Source organism: Astyanax mexicanus, chromosome 15 (assembly GCF_023375975.1).
Source record: "Astyanax mexicanus isolate ESR-SI-001 chromosome 15, AstMex3_surface, whole genome shotgun sequence".
NCBI classification, from domain to species: Eukaryota; Metazoa; Chordata; class Actinopteri; order Characiformes; family Acestrorhamphidae; genus Astyanax; species Astyanax mexicanus.
In genome coordinates this window covers 24,840,884-24,864,544 of record NC_064422.1, presented here as the reverse complement: position 1 = coordinate 24,864,544, position 23,661 = coordinate 24,840,884, and the positions used below count along the sequence as shown (strand labels likewise).

The 23,661-nt window shown below is 36.4% G+C and overlaps 1 protein-coding gene across 6 annotated transcripts in view; it reads left to right on the top strand.

The window, feature by feature from the left end:
* LOC103032461 (transformation/transcription domain-associated protein) overlaps window positions 1-4,341 on the top strand; it is a 134,604-nt gene extending 130,263 nt beyond the window's left edge. For all 6 annotated transcript variants that reach the window (XM_049464430.1, XM_049464432.1, XM_049464431.1 and 3 more), the window contains 2 exons: window positions 1,997-2,191; window positions 2,793-4,341. In XM_049464430.1, the coding sequence (XP_049320387.1) occupies window positions 1,997-2,191; window positions 2,793-3,077 (480 nt within the window). In that variant the 3' untranslated portion in view covers window positions 3,078-4,341. The remainder of the gene's footprint in view (window positions 1-1,996; window positions 2,192-2,792) is intronic.
* The last annotated feature ends 19,320 nt before the right edge of the window (window positions 4,342-23,661 follow it).

Genomic DNA, 23,661 nt, shown 5'->3' with positions numbered 1-23,661 from the left:
CCAGATTACACTGGTCACAATTATTACCACCCACTGCCCTGTTCACTCTGGGTGGTAATGACTTCTGAAATACAGCTCTGGAAAAAAAAAATAAGAGAAAAAAATGAAAGAGCATTTAAAAATGATTAGTTTCTTTGATTTTACCCAATTGAAAACCTCTGGAATATAATCAAGAGGAAGATGGATGATAACAAGCCATCAATCTGAACTGCTTGAATTTTTTGCACCAGGTGTGGTATAAAGTTATACAAAAGCAATGTCTAAGACTGGTGGAGGAGAACATGCCAAGACACATGAAAACTGTGATTAAAATCCTGGGTTATTCTACCAAATATTGATTTCTGAGACTTAAGGAATTTAACTTATTTGAGGTTGAAAACCCCCTGATAATTTTTATTATTTTCCCTTATAAATCATTCATTGTTCAGATCAGCAATTTGAGTGAAATATATCATATAGCAGATGAACACAGTGATATTGAGAAGTTTATAAAAAGTTTATAGGATTTACAGTGCAAGTGTGCAATAAGACCTTAAAATCCCTTGTACCCTATATGGGCTACAGATGTAGGTGATACAAAACCCATTTTTTTCTGCAGTAAAAAACTTATTTACATTAACACTTTAAAATCTCCTACAGGACACTTTGAGAAGCTGCCTGTTTTCTCTCTACTCCACTTAATAATTCCAGATCAGTAACAGGAATCAACCCAAATTTTGCATGTTTGAAAATAGACATAAAAACTAGACAAACATAACGAAACTAAAGGTTTGGTGGACATGAACTGTTTGATTTGTATTTAGGAAAATATTGATTTTAAAATGAAGTTCAGAAAATTCATTATATTTTGACATTAGCAGACTTACTTAAATATTTTTTATATTTTCTATTACAATTACAATTATGCTTTTCAGTAATATTCCTTATCAAAAACGAAAGCTTTATATGTAATGCTTGAATAGAAAAAAGATTTAGTGGTGTAATGTCAGGCAGAAAATTAAAAAAAAATCCTGCCCTGTTCAGGGGTTAAACTGTATTAGGAAGGTGCATAAATTGCCCAAACTTGTTAATTCCACTGTACAAGTTTAAAGGAGTCAGTATTTATAAAGAAATGGATTTCCTGGCCTCACCTGGCCTTTGCTAACAGCAATTATAAACAAACCATAGCCCTTAAAAGCTAATTAAGCTCTGACTGAGTTGATGTTGACGCATATTTTTCAGCCAGTCCATTTCATATCAAAAGGTCGCTGTATTCAGAAACCAACACTCAGAAGATACTCGGATTAAAAAGCCACTCTAGCAGAGATTCACACAAATCTGGGAGCTTGGTCCCTTATGACCTGCTCCCTCCTCACCAGCCCGGGGACTGCAGGCAGAATTGGATGTGAGGCAGAAAAGCATTCATCCATTTTGCCATTCTCAAATAAGTGCCTTATCTCTGAACTGCTCCGCCAGGACTGCCCTAAACACATAATCACTGCTTTATAGCTCCCACCATGACACGTGTGGCCTGTGTACAGAGCAGCACAGCTCCACAAGAGAGTGAAGTCTGTGCTCACAGTGATGGGCTGACACAAGCCTCGGTGGCTTTTCAGATTAATGCGTCTTTATATTTTTAGTGCTTGAACATGGATGTCAAAGGCAGTATTCTTGAGAATGTAGCTGTATAGATTAGCTGCCTGTGAGCTTTTTTTTTATATAGTAAGAGAGGGCTGAATCATCACATTTACATCATTACATCATCATTTACATCATTACATGGGAATTTGCAGCTAATATACTACAGATCAGGTGTTTGGTATTTTTCTGAATGCCTCCTATACAAGAATCCCTAGTTCTGAGAAACCAGCACTCAGTTTGGAGCATTGGTCAGTTAATCATGGAATCCACACTATTTAAAGCTGAGATTTTGGGGGGATTTCCAGGGGGGAAAAAAAAGAAAGAAAAGGTTTTAATGTTTTTTTTTTTTTTTTTTTTTTTTTTATCTTTTCAACAGGACACGGGGAAGCTGAATGTGTCGTACTTCCGCTTTGACATCAATGATGCCACTGGTGATCTGGATGCAAACCGGCCTGTTCCCTTCCGCCTTACCCCCAACATCTCAGAGTTCCTGACCACCATCGGGGTGTCCGGCCCTCTCACCGCCTCCATGATCGCTGTGGCTCGCTGCTTCGCCCAGCCCAACTTTAAGGTAGGAATTTTAAAGAACTAATTTTATTTATATTTTTAGTAATTTAATGTCAAATTGAATTCAATCATATACAGATTTTTTGGAAATTGGCCTGAAAAATTATAAGATCTCTATTATTGTTCCTTAATCTTAGTGTCCTCTCATGTCAAGCTGCTCTGGCTTACTCTTTGGTCTCCTGACTAATGCTTGGCGATTTTCACGATTTATTCAAATTACTGTTTTAATGCGATTTTCAAAATGGAGTAATCACGATTTTACATACGGACACTATATCTTTTTAGTCTAAAATATCCAAAAACGCTACTCATTTCTGAAGTGTTTATCCGTCCTACCGATGCCTCCCATAGATTAGCGCATGCATGTTTCCTAAACATCTCGTACCAAAAAAAAGTTCCAGCAATTTCTTTTGACACAAACATGTGGGATAAAGCGCATATATATATATATATATATATATATATATATATATATATATATATATATATATATATATATATATATATATATATATATAAACTCATCATATGGCTTCAGTACACATTTCTTCAGTACATTTCTCTCTCGTTCTCTGTGTTTCTCATTAATGTGTCTATGCTCTCAGGTGGACGGCATTCTGAAGGCCGTGCTGCGAGACGAGATCATCGCCTGGCACAAGAAGACTCAGGAGGACACGTCCATGCCTCTGTCCCCCGCCGGACAGCCGGAGAACATGGACAGTCAGCAGTTGGTGTCGCTGGTCCAGAAAGCCGTGACCGCCATCATGACCCGCCTGCACAACTTGGCTCAGTTCGAGGGCGGAGAGAGCAAGGTCAACACGCTGGTGGCGGCGGCCAACAGTCTGGACAACCTCTGCCGCATGGACCCGGCCTGGCACCCCTGGCTGTAGGGGCCGTTTGGGACTCCTCTTCTAAACTAAGCTATTTTAGCTTTGTTATAAAAAAACAAAGCTGTTCAGCAGATATCTCTAATGTAGAGAGAAGACTTCACTGTGAGGAACTTTGGTTGAACGTCAGGGTTAAATACGTGTCTGAGTGGCACAGCTGGTGAAACACTGCTTTTAGCTGAGAGAATAAATGATGTGTAAATTATAACTGAGGGAAAAAAAGGAAACGTTGTGTTAGCTACGCGTCGTTGTGATTTGTGTTATTCTGGTCAGTAGGGGGCTTCTGGGTGAGAGGTTCCCACCCAAGTTGAAAGCAGCTTTGTGCTCCGGCAGATAACGCCTATTGTTTGCCAGATGTTGCTTAGCGGTGTGCTTTTTGTCGGGACCCTTTTTTTAAGCCCCCCTCCACAAGTTACAGGCAACCAAAACCTGAAATGAAGTGCTCTATTCTTTTTTTTTTTTTTTTTGGGGATTTTTTTTTCTTTCAGCCAGGCAGGGTATTGGAACTGTCCCAACAGATTTTATGCAACACGCACTTGCGGTGATGTTACCTCCCCATGTCTCTACCTTTTCTCCCTCTCTCTCTCTCTCTCTCTCTCTCTCTCTCTCAGCGTAAAGGATTATTCTTTTAATTTTACCTGCCAGTCACATTAAGCAATGCCCAGCCTCATATTTCCTAGGTTTTCAGTTTTATGGTTATCTAAGTTATTTAACATGTAGGCTTTTTTGTACCTTTTTTGTACATCATGTGAATAATGGCATTGTTCCAGTCCATGTCCTCTGCTGTATTGTGTAACTGATTTACTCACTGTAATCCTGCTCTGATTATTTCTGCTGGCTACTCCCTCTGTCTGCACTGCTGCTGTCAGGCCTCGAGTTGTTATCCCTGTAACGCTGTGGGATGTTTGGCAGGCTGTGGTCAGAAGCAGTATTTACTCACTGGTCTGTAAAGACAAAGCACATTTTCTGTTACCATTAAGAAATAAGCAATAGTCTCTCAAAGCAGACAATTTAGTATTTTAAAATACCAGCCATACCAGCTGTATGAGTCCAGTCATCTTTCACTGCTTTTCACTTACCAAACTCTGCCTTTTCAGGACAATGCGCTGTAAACCTGTTTCTATATCACTGATATGCCTAGACTCATTTTTGTACATGTCCCTGCCTTTTTGTAATGGTACAGTACGTTGTGCCGATTCAAGGGTTGTTACTGTGCAGTGTAAATATGCATTTTGTTTTAATAAAATGCTCTTTTTAGAAAACCATATATTTGAAGTTGAGTTCATTTTTTACATTACTCTCTCTAACTCTACATGAATGGTCTCTGTCAGTGTTCTTCATGCTTAGGTAAACTTCCAGTCAGTTTTAAACAGTCACAGGAGTCAAAGGAGCGCTGGATGTTAATCTACACAGATTTCTCTCCTGAAAACTTTATTTGGGTGATTAAAGCCCTTCTGTTTATTTGCATTAAGATTAGATTCCAAAATTTCTCCAGCACTAGGCTGAAGCGTTAGCGTTAGCGGCTCACCACTAGCAGTCTGATATACTTCCCTCTGAACGAAGAAAGAGCTAGCGCAGTTAGCGGCTAATGCTGCTTCAGCAGTGCTAGCTGGGGTTAGCAGCAGGCTACAGGCTGATAATACTCACCTCTGAACAGTAAAAGAGCTAGTGCTTAGTGTGGTTAGTGGCTAATGCTAAAACTGCTACAGCTCCGGTGCTGGAGAACTAAACTGAAACTCCTGTATAACTCTGTACTTTAGTAGAGTCGCTTTACTGCTCTTTAAAACCTGACTGGTAAAATTTATACATAAAGTGCACCAGATTATAAGGTGCTCCGATGATTTTTGGGAAAGTGAAAGGATTTTAAGTGTGCATTAAAGTGCAAAAACACTGTAAATCTTGGCATGGCATCGCTAAGCCTCTGTCAATAGCAAAGTAGCCTGTTGGTACTGGTACTGTTGACTCGAGAAACTTTTTTGTAGACAATGAAATTCAGCTGAGAGCTAAACTTGATTCATCCATTAAACACCCGATATATAATCCTTCACCCCAACCCTTCACTTCCCATCAGTATCAACTTGATCTCTCATCTGCACTAATTAAAGCACCTCAGCGTAAATGTGGGCTGCAGACAGATGAGGTCATGAAGGATGTAGAGAGAGAGAGAGAGAGAATAAAAGAGTGAGAGAGAGCGTGATGCTTGAAGTCTGCCAATCACACACCCTGCTCTCCCTCAGGGTCTCCATCAATCAGCCTCCTCTCCTCCTCCCACTATCAGTCTAGACATCTGCAGGTTGGAGAGAGGCATCCAAAACCACACACGGGACCCAGCGTATCTCACACACACTCACATAAACTCACACACACTCACACACTTCCCCTCTGAGCGCTCCAAACTCGCCCCCGGCCCTTTCAAAGTTTGGAATCAGCTGCGTCAGAACAAAACAGAAAATCCACTGGAAGTCAGTGTGTGAATGTGTGTGAATGTGTGTGTGTTTCTGATGTAAGAGACTAGCGTCTCTGTGGGCTTCTACAGAAAGACACAAAAATTTGTAAAAATAATGTGCTCTTTATTGCATATTTGAATTTGAAACAAGTTACAATCCACCATGCTCAGGTATTCTACCAGTCATTTAAGAGTTCATTTTAATTAAAACAAAAGGGGTTGATGAAAAATTGAAAATGACACTGAAAGATAATACTATAGCCTTCCTAATTTTGTAATTCTGGTGAAAAATTAAAAAACTTTTTTTTGTTGTATATTTGAATGAAACCGGAGACAATCCACAATTTCCAGGCATTTTACTACTTATTTAAGTTCATTTTCACAGAAAAAAACAGTTTGAGGAAGGCTCCAAAATTACACCAAAAGGTAACACGTAATTTGGCAATTTTTGTAAAACATTAAGTATTTTTTATTGTATATTTGAGTGAAACTGAATAAAAATCACCATGCCCAAGTATTGAGTTCATTGTCATGGAAACAAAATAGTTTGATGAATGCTCCAAAATTACACCAAAAGTTTACACTATAGGCTTAAACAAGTTGGCAGTTTTTGTTGCATATTTGAATGAAACTGTATACAATCCACCATGCCCAGGCATTTTACTACTAATCTGAGTTCATTTTCATAGAAAAAAAAGAGCTTGATGAATGCTCCAAAATTACACCAAAAGGTAATACTATGGTCTTAAGTAATTTGGTAATTATTGTGGAAGAATTTAAAACAGTTTTTGGTGCCTATTTGAATAAAACCACATACAATCGACTATGCACAGGCATTTTACTACTCATTTCAGTTCATTTTAACGAAAACAAAAGCAGTTAATGAATGATTGAACATGACACCAAGAGTAATTTTATAGCCTTACGTAATTTGGCAATTTTGGTGAAAGTTTTTAAATGTTTTTTTACTGCATATTTGAATGAAACTGGATACAAAATGCCCAGGCATTTTACCAGACATTTTAGTTAATTTTTTACAACAAAAAAAAAGAGTTTGATGAATGCTCCAAAATCATGCTTTTTGTTGCATGTTTAAATGAAACAGGATACAATGCACCATGTCCAGGCATTTTACTTCTCATTTCAGTTCATTTTCATGGAAACAAAAGAGTTTGATGAGCGGTCCAATGTTGTACGTGATTTATAGATTAAAATCACATGTTCATTGTACTGAAGTTTTTTTTTTAAGTAGTCTCTTATATTTTATCTTAAAGAGTTGTAAATCAGATTATAATTTTATTAACAAAAGAGGAGAAAATTATATGTGTTGAAGTATATTATTTTCAAATAAGAAGATATAATAAAATAAAATATAAAAAGTTCTAAATAAGGTTTTAGCACAAGAAATCAAACATACCATTTAAAGAAAAAAGTAAAACCAGATGAGAAAACTAAAATAAAGGTAGCACTACAAATTTACCTAAGAAGTGAATGTGGTTAGAAATGTATTTTTAAATGTGACTCCAAAAGTGCTAAAGTCCAAAAGTGAAACAGTTTAGAACTTCCCTTGAGTTCCTACTGTCTTATCTGAGCTCACAGTGAGCATGATCTGCTCTTCACAAATTACATTTTAATGACTGAATTTTTCAGGCAATTATTCAAATAACTGTGACTTTCCTTTAAGCTAAATGTTTAGGGATCATGACTGATGAATAAAAAAAACAATAACATGCAGTTCCAGCAAGATTTACATAATGTAAAAAATTATGAAAAATAAGAGGAATTTTCATTTAAGTATAATAAAACAGAATCAAGTGTAAATTCCCGGAAGATCATTGATATTATCTTTGGAGCATTTAGTTCTAAACATTTTGTGCTGTTACACTGTGATGTTATCACATGTTGTGATGTTATTGACACAAGCGATAACTTTTTGTCGGTATGATAACGTTTAGTTGTGGTTGAAAGTTCACATAAACTCATTATAGACATAAACATCAGAGCAATATTGGAATTTTTGTAGTTTCTTTGAATTTATGTTTTAGAATTGTTTGTTGTGAATAAACACAAATCAGCTTTCCTTAAGTTTAATTGAGAGGTGATCATTTGGACATATAGGCCATTAAAGTTTATTAAAAGCCACTGTTTAAATCCCGTAGCATAGGTAAATCTCTGGGAGCCAACATCTTAAATTTAAGTCACAATAACTCAACCGCTATTTATTAGTCTTGCTAAATGATTAAATTTATATGTATTTAATGTCCATTGAGTTTGCATGATTTTAGAGATATTTAACCTCCTAAACTCACAGACACACACTCACACTAACTACAACTACAACCTACTACAACTTATAAGGTCTAGTTAAAGATCAACCCCCAGTTATAATATCCTTAACATGATGGATGAATGTGTATCCCCAGTATCATCTTTTTTGAAAACTAAAATATGGTCACTCTAATTAAGTGTCATGATTTCATGCAAAGTCTACATAGTTCTGATAGTGTTAAGTGCATCCGGACTGGAATTGAAAAACTGTAGGACCAGTGAGATTTTTGGATTTCTTGGTCACATGACATTGTGTTCAGTAGCTCCTCCATTTCCACTCGCTGTTGTGTTTACATTGATCTCTGTGGAAATGCACAGCGAAAGTGTAATTGTGGTGTGTAGTAGTGGACAAATAGCTATTTAATTAAACATGAGGTGATGGAACTCAGATTTGGACAGGAATAAAATTAGGAATAAAATTATCGGAGTTCAGCAAAAAACAGTAGGTAATTCAGCCTTTAATTTTTTCAGAGGACGTCTGAGAAAAACACGTACATGGTCGTTCCAGACGTGAATAAAATCATAAAATCACAGAGGACCCCCCCATAAAAGAGAAAATTACCCCAGGACTCCCTAAGTACCCAAAACCACAGGTCAAATAACCATTTTTATGAACATATTTAAATTACTGATAAAATCTCTCAAATATTTCATAAACAGTTTAGAGTTTTGATTAATTATCTACTAATGCAAAGATTTCCATATTGAGCATTGAGGGGCACTTTCCACACTAGACTCTCCTCTACTCTCTGCACAACCAAATCCAGCAAGCTGAATGGTTCTTATTTTATATACAATTGTTGTTGTTTTTCTGTTGATTGCAGCCTCTCAGTCTGTGGTGTTATAAAACTGTAGACAGTGACACTGGTGCTGCAGCTGCTTCCAGTAACTCCTAAAGCCAAACATCGTCATCATGATGAGATTATATGAACTTCTGACCACAGCTATATGTTATTCTAACAGACTGAAGACTGCTGCTTTAAGCTTTTTCTTTACTTTAGCAGGTCATGGTGTGATTTGATCTGTTAAAACAGTGACTGGGCTGATTTTCCCACACATGGACATGACACACCTGTCAATCACATGATTAATCAGTCACCGCAGATCATCAACCTGTTCTCCCCCAGTGTTCTAACAGTAACACATCCTCTCAGCCTCCAGACCACGACGTGGAGCAGAACACCCAGAAACCCAGATAATGACTGATATTCTCCCAGAAAGGATGTGAGATGCAGCATTATTATCAGCTTACTTACTGAATCACACAATACCTCCAATACCCCGACCTAAATACTCTGAACCACACATCTCCTGCAGCGTGTCGTTTCCAAGGTGATACCTGTGCAGTGCGTCACGTACTGAAAGTCATTTGAAGGAGCCGCGTGTGCGCCTGCGCAGCTGTACAGGCTGAGCTGATCCACTGCTGCTGTTTCACAATCAGAAATGGCTTTTGTGGCTTTATAAACGACGCGCTGCACTCAACCGTGCACTACAATATGTTTGCAGTGGATGGCTGACTGGAGACACACACACACACACACACACAAACACACACAAACACACACACACACAGGCTCAGAAATGTCATTCTGGCCTGTATATACTGTAGTTTGACACCCGAAGAAAAAGCACTGTTTGACTGTTTGAATTGGAATCGTTTTGCGAGCTGCACACTTGAATAGATTCGTTCTGTGCTGTGAAGTGTGAATATCAAGGTACTTTTGATCCCAGTAGAGAACACATGCTCCACTCTATCAAATAAGATGCGTTTTGTCATTGATAATTTGACCTTTAAAAAAAAAAAAAACTTTGTCCAACTCATTTAGATGCTAACAATGCAGATACACATAAAAGAAAACATTATAATAAATCATGTTTTTTTCCCCAAAAAACGTTCCAGGAAAGTTAACCTGTAACATTACAGAACTAATGTTTGAGAAACTTTATGATAAGATGTGACATCTGATAATGTGGTTTGTATCACAACATTATCACAGCGTTTCTCACATAACATTCCCAGAATACAAATACCAAAGTTATGCAACCTTTAAAAGTAACATTCCCAACACTTTAAATAAAAACAGTAAAACATTACCAGAACGTTTAAAAACATTAAATAAAACGTTCGAAGAAGATCCAGAATACCTGACAGAATGAACGTTCTAAAAATGCCCTACTAAACAAAAAATGTTAGCTGGGATAATGTAAAGTGGTCATTTGGCCCTAGTCAAAAACAGCATTTGTTTTTTACATAATGAAAATATACAATTTTTAGTATCATTAAAAATGTAAAACCTCTGGAATATAATCAAGAGGAAGACGGATGATCACAAGCCATCAAACCAAGCTGAACTGCTTGAAGTTTTGCACCAGGAGTGGTATAAAGTTATCCAAAAGCAGTGTGTAAGACTGGTGGAGGAGAACATGCCAAGATGCGAGAAAACTGTGATTAAAAACCAGGGTTATTCCACCAAATATTGATTTCTGAACTTTTAAAACTTTATGAATATGAACTTGTTTTCTTTGCATTATTTGAGGTCTGAAAGCTCTGCATCTTTTTTGTTATTTCAGCTGTTTCTCATTTTCTGCAAATAAATTCTCTAAATGAAAATATTTTATTTGGAATTTGGGAGAAATGTTGTCTGTAGTTTATAGAATAAAACAACAATGTTTATTTTACTTAAACATATAACCTATAAATAAATAAATAAACCTATAAATAGCAAAATCAGAAAAACTGATTCAGAATCTGAAGTGGTCTCTGGTGGTTAATTGTTTCCAATTATTTGCTATACACCTTGTAACTTTGAGTAAACATGTTCAAATTTCTTTGCATGTAACTTTAGCATTCATTATGTCATGGACAACAGAGGTGGATTTACTTATCTACTGTGATGAATTATGTTAACTAATGTTAAATGTTGAAGTAAATTAGAGAAATACATTGTTGATATTGGAAATTGTATTTAACTATATTCAAATGTCTCTTCATGTTTCTTTGACAGCATGTAGTTATGTAGTATTATATTTAATCGTTATTATCTGTTTCACTTACCACTGTCCTGATTTCTTTTCCTCTTCTTCTTCTTTTTTTTATCACTTCTAGAAGGATCTCAGTCGACTCAGTTTCTTTTTTTCATGCACGCCACTTGCAACAGGAGTGAGTGAAGGGGCCCCCAAGGGAGGTCAGGACTCTCCTCTCCAAGTGACCCAAAGGTGATGCATCCAAGCTGTCTACTTCAGCACCTGTGAAAAAGAAATGTTGTTGATAAACTACTTTAATTAAAGATGGATGTCTACACTGTTCACAATGTAGATATTATTATTAGTAGTGATTATATAGGGAGTTTATACTGAAATACTTTTGTTTTTGTTAAGTATATTATAGTATACTGTTGTGCATGCATTGTGCTATTTTAACTTCCCCTAACTGTACAGTAAGTAAGACAATCAGGCTGAGTAATTAAAATTCCTAGAAGAGGAGTCGTCTCATTCTGAGAAACACTTTTCTGGGGAAATCTGAACCTGCGCTTTCTCCTCAGGACGCTGCTGCTGCTGCTGCTGACGGCTCTGCGCTCTGTGAAGGTTTCTCTCTATTACTGCAGGACACTCACTGAACCTCATTAAGGCAGTTCATGGATTCCATTTCATTCAATAACCCCCCTCCACCCCACCATCCCCCACTTATATTCATATCAGCATGCCACACTCATTCGGAGTCCTGTAAATTAGGACATTAGAATGTCTTAGAAGTGTCTTTGTCTTGTGTTCTAAAAGGAATTCTCAAGCTAGAGTTATTTGGTTTGATCTAATAATGATAAAGACTATCCTTTACCGTTTGTGTTTATATAATATGGTTCCATGTGCAGTATGCCTACCTATTGTATTCAGTTGTATCATAGCCAGAAAAAAAGTGCTGTTTATATAAACCATTATATGCGTTATACAGTATAATGCGATGAAACAGCATGTGATCACACATCCTTTTTTTATGTGAGCATGTGTTTTTATATACATCTCTGGAAAAAAATAAGAGACCACTTAAAAATTGTTTCTTTGATTTTACCAAATTGAAAACCTCTGGAATGTAATCAAGAGGAAAATGGATGATCACAAGCTATCAAACCAAACTGAACTGCTTGAATTATTGCACCAGAAGTGACATAAAGTTATCCAAAAGCAGTGTGTAAGACTGGTGGAGGAAAACATGCCAGGGTACTTGAAAACTGTGATTAAAAACCAGGATTATTCCAAGAAATATTGATTTCTGAACTCTTAAAACTGTATAATTATGAACATTTTTTGTTATTTTAGCCATTTCCCATTCATAGCTTTATATATGTGAAGGAGTGTTTTTACATAATGCCATTTTTATAAGTTTATGTTTTTAACATGTTGTAATAATGTGTTTTTTTTACAAGAGTATAATTATGTGTAATGATGAATTCATCCATGTAAGTGTGTTTTCTCAGAATTTCTTTCCTCAAAAATTATGATTAGGGACACCTAATCACATTTTTTCAAATACAGTTATGCTTGTGTGATAGCATGTTTTTATCTATGCATTTAAAATAACGGGGACTTTCTAAAAAGCTCTGACATGTTGCAAGTTTAAATTTGGCTTTCATGTGATTTTAATGCTGAACTGCCACAACCTGCATTGTCTTTTAAATAAGTATATCATTTCTTTAGTGTAAAAAGTTTAAAGAAATTGATTTTACTCTTAAAATATTTCCAGAACTGTGGAATCTGATTTTTAAACTAACTGTTCTGATATCTTTTAAAACCCTTTCCAAGACTCACCTGCATCTACAACCTTCCTTGGGAAGGCCTCAGAGAGCTGTTTTGATCTAGCCATGGTTCTAATTTTAAGTGTTTAAATTAGTAATCATTATCAGAATATCCCGACGTTTGTCCACACAAGAACAATGCATGTCTGTTTATTGGATTTTACATTTTGTTTATTAAATATATTTCTTCTGTTTTATTTGTTTAATTATATTACCTCTGTCCCTCAACGTAGTCCAAATGAAGATCAAATAATTCCACTGTATTTATAGCACGTAGTAAAATGACACTCTACTGTACACCACTATAGACTTCAAAGGGTTAATCCGCTGGCTGTTGAGTCTTTTTCCGCACCGTGGCGGACTGTGTGCATTTTTGCTGGACTGTTGCCTTCCCTCACTGGAGTGTGTCTTTGGGTGCTTGTCAGACACACCTCTCACATCCTAAACCAATTAACCACTCTCCTCTCGCAGTGTCCTGATCTGCTGGCAGGCTGAGGGGGGAAGCTGTTGTGTGTCTGACAGGACAACCCGCCCCCCCAGCCCCCCTCTCCCCCAGTGCACTGATTTAATTTGTTTGGTAATATGAGGATTGGCATGTTCAGCCCAGATTCACTCCAAAGTGAAATTGGACAAGGGCATTGGAGCTTCACCATGTAAAACTGTCTCACCTTGACAGCTGGCTGAGTGGGCTGAGGATTGCCTGCGGAAAAGCACCTGAACTGACTGCACACACCAATTCATTTAGCCCCCGCCGGGGGGATTCCAGTCAGAAGACGACATTATGAAGATGGAGGTAAAGTGGTCAGATCCACAGGCCGTGTGAAAGAGAGAAGAACAGGAGAAAGGGACAATCTCTTCTTCAACCTCGGAGGAGTCTGACTGCAGGACTGTAAACTTTTCTGAAAGCTCAAACACTGTAGGTGCAGATCGTTAAATGTCGTATGAAAAACAAGTATCTACATTTTTTATCAAATTTTTGTTTACTACATAATTTGAACACACAAACTGTCCCTTAAACTGTCAAAATTTCTCATTGAATGGACAGAAATTCTCTAAAATTACCTGAGATAAAATCTTTTTACATCTACTTCCATTAAATGTCATGAACGTTTTTTTTCTCTCTACTGTCTAAGTTGCTGTTTTGGAGATACATGTTTTTATTGGACAGTGGCAAGATGCAGGTGTTTAAAACATTACACGATAAACTTTCACACACACACACACACACACACACACACACACACACACACACTCATTATGCTCATGTCTAGTGATGCTGCTGCATCGGAAGAGGCGTGTGCTTGTCCTCAACCTCCTAGACTACAGGTGAAAGGGAGAGTCCTAGTGAACGGATGTTAGGGGTGGGCGATATGACCCTAAAATTATATCACAATATTTCATGCTATTTTTGCAATAACAATACTCTTGGTGACAAGAATACGCTACTGAAAAAAACAATAATAATTCTATTATTGCATACAATATAATATGGCACACACCTTACTGAGGTATTAAAAAATACAAGAGTTTTATCAGATTTGTAACAGAAGCCCATGATCCAGAATGTCATGATACTAATAATGCACTCCAAATATCTCTTTTTATATCCAGGATTAAAGTAAAATAAATAATACTGGACTGATATAATCTGAGCTCATGCCTATTTAAAACTCATCTAGCCCGTGTTTCAACCATGTAAGCCCCACATGAGAGTCCTGGCTGGGATGCAGGAGGCTCATATTTAGTAGTATGGCTGTGTCATGCAAAGCGACGAGAACTCGATAGCCAGGACAGCCTTCAGATAAAGCCCAGGTGGGAAGCGACTACAAGGCTGACCTAAGAACCGGAGGTTCTATCATATTACAGAAGACAAGCGGTTGGTAGGTGCTGTCCTCATGCAGAAGAAGTGAACCCGTTATAATGTCAGCAATAATACACTTAAAGAAGAATAAAAACTCAAAAACAGATTTTTTTTTTCTTCTGAAACCTAAAATCTGCTTTCTACTTAAATGCTCACCTGTATATTGTGTCTGTCTTTCTATGACAACTTGATTAGTTAAAAGTCTCATTTAAATTCATTTTAAAATCTAGTCTACTTGTGGTCTCTAGTATGAATGAATGCCATGTGAGCCATTTTTTGTGGAAAAAAAAGTGCTCAGGTGTTTCTATTTAGCCCTGCTTTAGTTCACTGAATTAGTGGTCTCTAAAGAAAAACAGGATTTTGGCTCTTGCTCATGAATATTCATACATGCAAACATATCGCCTCTGATTGGCTAACAGCACTGCAGCAGAAAACGCCTACCTGTCTTCCCACATAGTCAATTTTACAGCTCTAAAACTCAAACAACAAAATGTTTTCAGAGATACAGCCTTATTTGTAAAGATACAGCACCGAGTGCTATATTTTAAGCCTTAAACTTCACTTAATGTCAGACTCTCAGCGAGGCGAGCAGCTCCGCGTCCAAAAGAAATGTCATTAATGTTATCTTATCTCATATTTGAAGATTTTCTTGCACAGTTTCACTACATTGAAGCCTCAGAGTCCATTCTATGTCATAAAATTTGATGTGAACGGCGTCCGCTTTGACCGGTGTTCTGTCGAGATGTGCTACCTTGTTAAACCGTGCTTCCCTAGTGTAAATTAAAGGTCTCAGTAAAACACAGAATCCACCGGAGATCCGATTTAAACCTATAGTTACTAACACAAGATAGCTAAAGTTAACTAGCTGGTGTAAACAGAGCTGTAAGATCCTCTTTAGCTGATAAGACAGTGTCAGCTCTGCTGCAGCCCGGCTTTAGCTCTGCCTGTGGGCGGTCCGAGCCAAGGTGGCGAGGCCATGAACTCACGAGTTGTTGTAGACACAGAGCTTTTCCTGATCGACTCGTTTTTTTGAACATTTTCTTTTACTAGCTACTGCAGACAATGGAGGTTGAAGAACAGTTTCATGTGTAGCATTATATACAAATCGGAGTACAACTATTGTATTTCATAAAGAACAAAACAAAAGTGGATTTTAGGGGAAGGAAACCTTTAACTAAGAACTTGATCACCCATAACAATTCTAAAGAAAATCACCCACCAGCAGTAAAGGCCCCAATAATACAGCCTTAGCTACACTAACAGTACTTACCCCACTAGTTCAAGGCTATAGAAATTGTAGAAAGTATAGAAATTCTCCTCCGAGTTTGCAGACACACTTAACTTTAATGTTCATGCTGTCCATCAAAACCCTCTCGGAGGAGGTTGCACTGGCTGTCACCTTATCAACAGCATCCATATGTATGAGGCGTGTATCTCATCAGACAGACCACTCAACAAATGTAACCTTCCAGATTAATATATCTTTATCAGTCTTTATCAGTCAAGGTTTTATGATCCATGATGAGAAACATCAGACTTGACAAGCTGAGATCAGCCTAATTACTGCTTAATGCAGTTCATGAGCACAGGCCACTGTAACTTGATTATCTTCTCTGTCTGCTGTGTTGGCGGGTCTAACGTTAAGAAGGAGAAAAGAAAAGTGCGGGGAAAACTAATTATGTTCCAATCACACCTTTAACCCTTACACACACACACACATGTTGTGTCCTATTTTACATGTCTGTGTTCTAGGGGTCATACGTCAGAGACGGGATAATCTACAGACAGGAACCACATATTCCTGTAATCAGCAGCCTCCCTCAACCAGTAATCCAGAATAAAATATTACTCAAAATCCATTATTTAGACACATTTCCAACCATCAAACTGTAAACCCCCTTTTAGCTTGAGTACACTACTGATGTTAACAAACTGATTTTATGAAATAAATAATTATGGTATTATTATATTATTATATATAATTATCTTATTATTATATATAACCTTTTTAACACAATTTTTGTTCTCTGGTGGCAAATTATGGGTTTTACAGTAGATTATTTTTTAATTTATAATGAAATGGAATTTTAGAATTTATGGAATAAATCTCATAACTAACTCTCACCCCTGCCTGCTTTCCCAGACACACACACAAACACTTTTCTGCTGCTTCTGTTACTTCATCATAATATTTTTTTAGTCATTAATACAATTATTTTTAAGCGATTTACACCACTACTATAACAATATACTATTTACACTTAATAAACCACTTTTAAAAGCTTCTGTCTTAGGAAGAAAGATGTGATTAATCTTGATAAATCACATTTTTTTAACCAAATAAGACCAATAATTTGCCAATAATTAGTTTTCAGGACCTATGGATAGCCACAGTGACTTGAGAACAATGGAACATACTGTACCAATTAGTTTAATAACTCTATTTTTGCTTTTCATCAATACCATTTTCTCCTTGTTTGAGTTTAAAACATATTTGAAACATATTAAAGCCAGTCTGACAACCTGTTCTCCCACACTTCATCTCCACTGTAGAAAAGATGCCTGTGTAGCAGACCTACTGTGCCCCTGAGGAGGACACTGGGAGCATCTTAAGTCCAGCTCATTTCCACCTCCAGTGGAGAGAGACGACCCCTTTAGGCTTGGTGTGAGTGTAAGCCCTCAGGAGAGATAACTGATCACAGCCAATCACACCACACGACACTTAGAAATGATCTGAGGGAAGAACAGTTAGTGCCACAAACTTCATGGTCCAGGTACAGCACTGAACACTGTCCTTTCATCAAGAGTTACTGACAATTTTACTACAAAACAGAGTATTTCAAGTTTCTGAAAGTATCTTTATTTCTTTAGATGTTTGCTTTTGCTTCACTAATATTAAAGTAATATTTAAAGATAAAATGATGTACTGTTGATTCTTTAATTCTATGCATTTAAAGCAAGTACTTTTGAATTATAACTCAAGTTATGATATTTGACTTTTGACAACACGAGCTGTCTCACTAAAATTATATTGCCCATATTCAAAAAACTCTTTTAAGCTTCTGTAGGATAAAATTGTAAAAAAATCATTTTAATTAATTAATCCAGTGTAGTAAAATTCAGTGTTTTTTTATATATTACATTTTCTCACTGGTATAAATTATGTCACCTTTAATTTTAACACATTTTTTTTTCTCAGAGTCTGGTGGCAAATTATGGGTTTTAAGGTAGAATTTTTTTTTTTATTTATAATGAGATTGAATTTTAGAATTTATGGAATAAATCAATATAACCAACCCTCACCACTCCCTGCTTTCTTTGCTGCTGCTTCTGTTACTTCAGCATGATATTTTTGTCATTAATACAATTATTTTTAAGATTTTTTAAGATTTACACCACTACTATAACAATATACTTATTTACACTTAAGTATCCACTTTTAAAAGCTTCTGTCTTAGGAAGCTTTTTTATCCTACAGAAGCTTAAAAGAGCGTTTTGAATATGGGCAATATAATTTTAGTGAGACAGCTCTTGTTGTCAGAAGTCAAATATCAAATAAAATGAGCTGTCTCACTAAAATTATATTGCCCATAATCAAAAAGCTCTTTTAAGCTTCCGTAAGATAAAATTGTAAAGTCATTAATTAAATAAATTAATCCAGTGTAGCAAAATACAGTGTTTTTTAATATGTTAATTTTTTTCACTGGTATAAAGTGACTTGTAATGTGTAAATTCAACTCTTATATGTGTTTTTAAATGCAGCAACTTTAACGTTCCAAACCTTCAGTGCAATGCCTTATCTCAACCTACCAGTGGTTTTAATGTTAAAGGTGACAAATAATGGATTTCTTTAGTATTAAAAGTGGTTTAAAAGGCTAGTTTTACACTTTCCATTAAACCCCATTAAAAACCTTCAGTAACACTTTATAATAACTTTAATTAATATATTTTAACTAATGAATAGTAGATGTGAACAAAGCAGTACAGAATTTGAATATTAACAAATGCTCACACATGACACTTATTTATCAGCATATTAAAAATTTTAGCAAATCATTAGCTTTTCTGTATTTAAACATTAATAAATCACTAGTAAATACGAATTTTAAACTGGGCAAATGTTTATTAATTGCAATTCATGTTGCTAATGTGTTCATTAGTATTTACACATGTAATAGCAACTTTTTAGTTCCTAAAAATGTGAAAAATAACAGTTATTAATTAATTAATGGTATATCAATGAAAGTTATTATAAAGAGTTACCAAACATTCCTTTTTTCCTTTAAATAAAGTACAATTTTCCCGTTTTTTTGTGATAAAAAATAATAATCTGTGCTGGTTGGCAAGACCGTCACCAGTAGCCACAGTAAATAAAATTAAATGCGACTTAAAAAAAAAAAAAAAAATCAACGCTCTGGTCATTCAAGATAATATGCTCTTTTTGTCAAGAAAAACACAATGGGTAATATTAAGGTCAGAAAACATTGCAGAGTACAAGTCCATATAGTGTACAAAAAACATGTAATAATAAGATTATTGTGACAGATCTATATCATATATAAATATATGTTTTGCTATCTATGTTTGGTAACACTTTATAATAAGGGTTACAAATAACAGTACTTATTGCAGTAACAATCCTTGTCAAGAAATTAAGAAAAGTCTCAACTAATTATAAACTGACAATAGTTGAGACATTATTCAACATTAATTTTACCTAATTTTTAACTTAAAAGCATTAACTAAATTCTAATGCTTAAGAATATTGTAAGTAATAATACATGGAGACTTTAGTTAAAATGATTAATAATGTCTTGCGAGTGTCAATTAATAAATAGTTGATACATCCTGTTACATATCCTATATTGTATTGTGTTATTGTATCTTCTTAGCTAGTTTACTTATAATGCATCTTTTGAGAGTTTCTTCCTGACTGATGATTAAACATTAAAAAAAGGAAATCAGTGTTCAGCATTCTGCAGCTGCTTTGTGTAAATGCGCTATAGATTAAGATGAGTAAAATGAGTGTAAATAATCTGTTTCTCTGATGAACACCACCCATGGTGAATCTTTAGACTCTGTACTGTTAAACGTTTTACTGGATAAACATGTTCAGCTCCTTTATACATTATTTTTTTAATTTAGAATTAAAGTCGTTATTTTTTGCTGGCTTTGTTTGGGTTGTGCTGTATTTGCCTTAATGTTTTATGCTAAGCAGCGGAGCAGCTAGGAACGAAGCCAAATGGTATGTTCCCAATCGCTTCAGTGACATTACCGCAACCTGGGATTACATCCTTAATGCAACACATTCCTCGCTCCATTTCTCTTTATGGTCCATAATGATTATTAAACATAGCCGTGGTGTTATCAGGGAGCACAATAAGACCTAATGATGTAGCCACTGCTTTATCTGACTTTTATCAACAGAGCCCAACTCTTCTTCCACAGGAACTCATGATTAAATCTTTAATTACAGCTTTCCTTCTCCCGTGCACAAGACAAGACCATTCCATATGTTTGTTTTCCTTTAGTCAGCTGTAAGAGTGTGTAGCATGACTGACAGGTTCTGATGAGTGGTTGTTGTTGGGTTGCCATGTTTTGTCATGATTTTTACTGACTGCAGCATGTTACTGCTGTTTCTGCTGGCATTTAATAGCAGTTCTATTTCTTTCAGTTCTCTATAGTTCCTTAAGCCTCCAATAGAGAGGATTTACCCTGACATGCCATAAGACACGGGACAGAATCTGTATTGTGTATTATTAAATTTGCTAAGTCCCATGGAAGCTAAAGAACGCTGCATTTACCTGTGGGATATAAAGCACCAGTCAAAAGTTTGGACACATATTCTCATTAATATTTGTTCTATATTTTGTATTACTGCATTGTAAATTAATATCAAAGATGTAAAAACTATGAAGGAACACTTGTGCAATTACTGTAGGTAGTAGACAAAAATAGTGTTTGATATTCACAAACATCTGACATAAAAACCCAACCCAAGTGGTTTTAGGATGAGTTGGAGAGCAGAGTAAAGGGAAAGCAGTTAACAAGAACTCAGCACGTCTGGGACATCTTTAAGAGAGTTGGGGAACCATTCCATGATCTACCATATGAAACGACTAAGAGAATGATTCCAGAAGAGTGGGCAAAAAGTTGGCATCAGAGCAAAATATGCTATAGAGCTTAGATCGGCCCCAAAAAATCCGACCCGACCCGACCTGAACCCGTGCACGTTCTGCCCGAGCCCGACCCGACCCATAAACTGTCATTATGAGCCCGAGCCCGACCCGCCCCATAAACTGGCTGTTTTCTGGCTGTTTGAATGAGCAAAATCTGTTCAGAATGATGTTAATTAACACTGAAACACTGAAGGAGCACAGACCTATTATTTAATAAAAATGTTTTTTTTCAAGAACAGCTGAACACAGTGCTGCAAGTCAAACGCGGACAAGTGGAGGAGCTCACGTGAGGCCAGAGCTGCGTGATTATAACATTCTAACTAGTGCAAATTTCTTTAAACAGTTTAACTTGTAACTTACGAGGTTATAATAGTTTTAAAACTTTCATTATAGTTTAATTTTATTTTGTTTACACTTTTTCTCCTACAATTCAGTTATATGACCGTTTATAGTGGGTTTGCTACTTTTTATTAGTTTTTACACATCACATCAGAGAGCTCAATCTGAGAAACACATAAACACACTCAAAAACTCAATAAACTTTACAGGTTTCACTAATTTTCACCAAAAGTGTTAACTATGAATGAGTAAGAGAGAGAGAGAGAGAGAAAAAGAGAGATTTATTAGTTCATCCTTCTGCGTGGGGTGTTCAGGTGTATGAGCTAATCGCAGGTTTTTGTAGCTGTGTGGGGTTTATTCCACAGTATCTCCTGTTTTACTACAGAACACGTGATTTTATCCCACTTCCGCTCATATTCTAATCCCATTCTGCAGCTTCCTCAGGGTTTTCTGTCGTTATTTCGCAGGTAGCGCGAGCCGCGCGCTGCCGCTGTTGTGCTGAATCTGACTCCCCGCAGAATCCGGCACTGTGTGCGCGTACCGCGCACAGTAAAACTGCTGGAGTGGAAACAGCGCTTATTAAAAAATAAAAAACACAAAAACAAAGGGTATTCTATCAGTAATTTCAGATTGTTTTAGTTAGTTTTATAAACACACAATACAGTTCCAGTTAGTAATGTTTTTTCCTTTTAATTACCGTTTTTATTAGTTTTAGTTAACAAAAATGGTTTTTCACTTTCAGTTTTAGTTATTTTGTTCGTTTTCGTTAATGATAATAATTGGTTACTTAGCTATATTGTGATTATCACGCTAAAGCTTTATATAAAATAAAAATATAATTAAAAAACAAATGCCTACATCTCAGACTATTTTCTGGAGCCCGGCCCGAGGAAGGAGAAATCTCGGCTTCGAGTCAGGTCAGGTTCGGGCAGAGAATCTAAGTTCTAATATGTTACTTTGAAGAATCTAAAGCATAACAAGTATAATAGCTTGTTTAACACTGTTTACTTCATAATTGCATATGAGTCTCCAGTATTAACATACTATGAAGAAAATCATAAAAATAAAGAAAACAAAAGCGTAAAATAGAAAAGGGTGTTACCACTGTGGGTGGTAATGCATTTTACAACGCATTTATGATACACACCTGACACTGTGGATGAAAACATTTTATATATGCCCATTTAACTCCAGAAATGGAATATCCCATCTACCTGGTTCCCAATGTCAGGCCTTGCTTAAATTCCGACAATTCACTCCAGCTTGCCATGAGCATGTTGGACTCACGTGATAAAACCTCACCAATCCTACAGATGTGAACATTCCCAATCCATCCCCTGAATTAACACCTCATGCATTCTTGTATGTCACTATATGATGTATCATCATACAGACATTATGTATATGCACATTTTGGGCCTTCATACTGTATCTAGGCACTGAACATCCCAAGCTCTCGTCATGTTGCTGTTTGATTTCCATAAAATAAACATCACACTACATCACACGAGCACTTGCTGCTCTCTCCATATGCATAAACCATTAGCTTCCATTACAAACAATGCATTCAAACTAATGAGCAAAACGTCTCTCCCTGGAGAGCGGAGCCAACAACAGCAAAATCAAGCAAAGCTAGTTTACAAAGTGGCACGGCTCGCTCGTCCCATAGGCCTGGCCTTTTCACCCATCCATCAGAGCCGGCTCCAGCAGACAGCGCATCTGCATGAGAGCTGAGACTGTGGAGTTAACCGCTGGGTTTGGGATTAGCCTATGGTGTTACTGAATGATTTTTCTTGACTTTCTTGACATTAAGTCCATAATGCCAAGTGCCATCAAGAAAAACAACAAATACGCACTAAATAAACAATTTAGCTGTAAATCACCAGCAGCAAATTGCTCGTATTCAGTTATTAAATGATGCAAAAGGAAAGATCAGTCTGTTGGAATAGGCACACAATGAATTTACATGTATGGCAGCAGTGCAGTAAATATAATAATGCAGATAGAGGCCAGCAGCTTCAGGTAAAGTTCAAACAACCAAATGAAGAAAAAGTATGTGTATCTCAATGATCCTGAACATAGCATGCCTGTAGCATGAGTATTTGCAGAAATGCAGATCTCAAGGGATTTTCATAAAGTCAGTCTCTAGAATTATGTAATAAAGAAAGACAAAATACAGTAAATGACAGTTCTGCACAAGCAGGTTCAAGCTGACAGAAACGCTACTGTAACTCAAAAAACATACACTGTTCAATTGTAGCAGTGGTGTGCAGTAAGGCCCTTCTAGCCCTTCAGAGAAGGGGTGACAAAAGTGCATGTAAATAATTACATATTTTTTTATCAGGAAGTATATAATAGAATTATTGTAAGTGTAAGCATTTATTATATAAATTACCTAAAATAAAAAAGCAACTAATTCAAAGCATTAATTTGTGTTTTTCAGTTGCTACAGGACTCTTATCTGACTGACAGTGGTACTGACCAATCAAAGCTTTTTAAAATAGCTTCTGCCCATGTGTCTGCTCAGGGTCAGGGCGAGTGGTTGCAGAAGGGGTACCCACTATATTCACTGCAAGTCACTAAATTGTAGTAATCAGAATAGCATCACAGAACGCACAATATGTACAACATTGAGACCATGTTG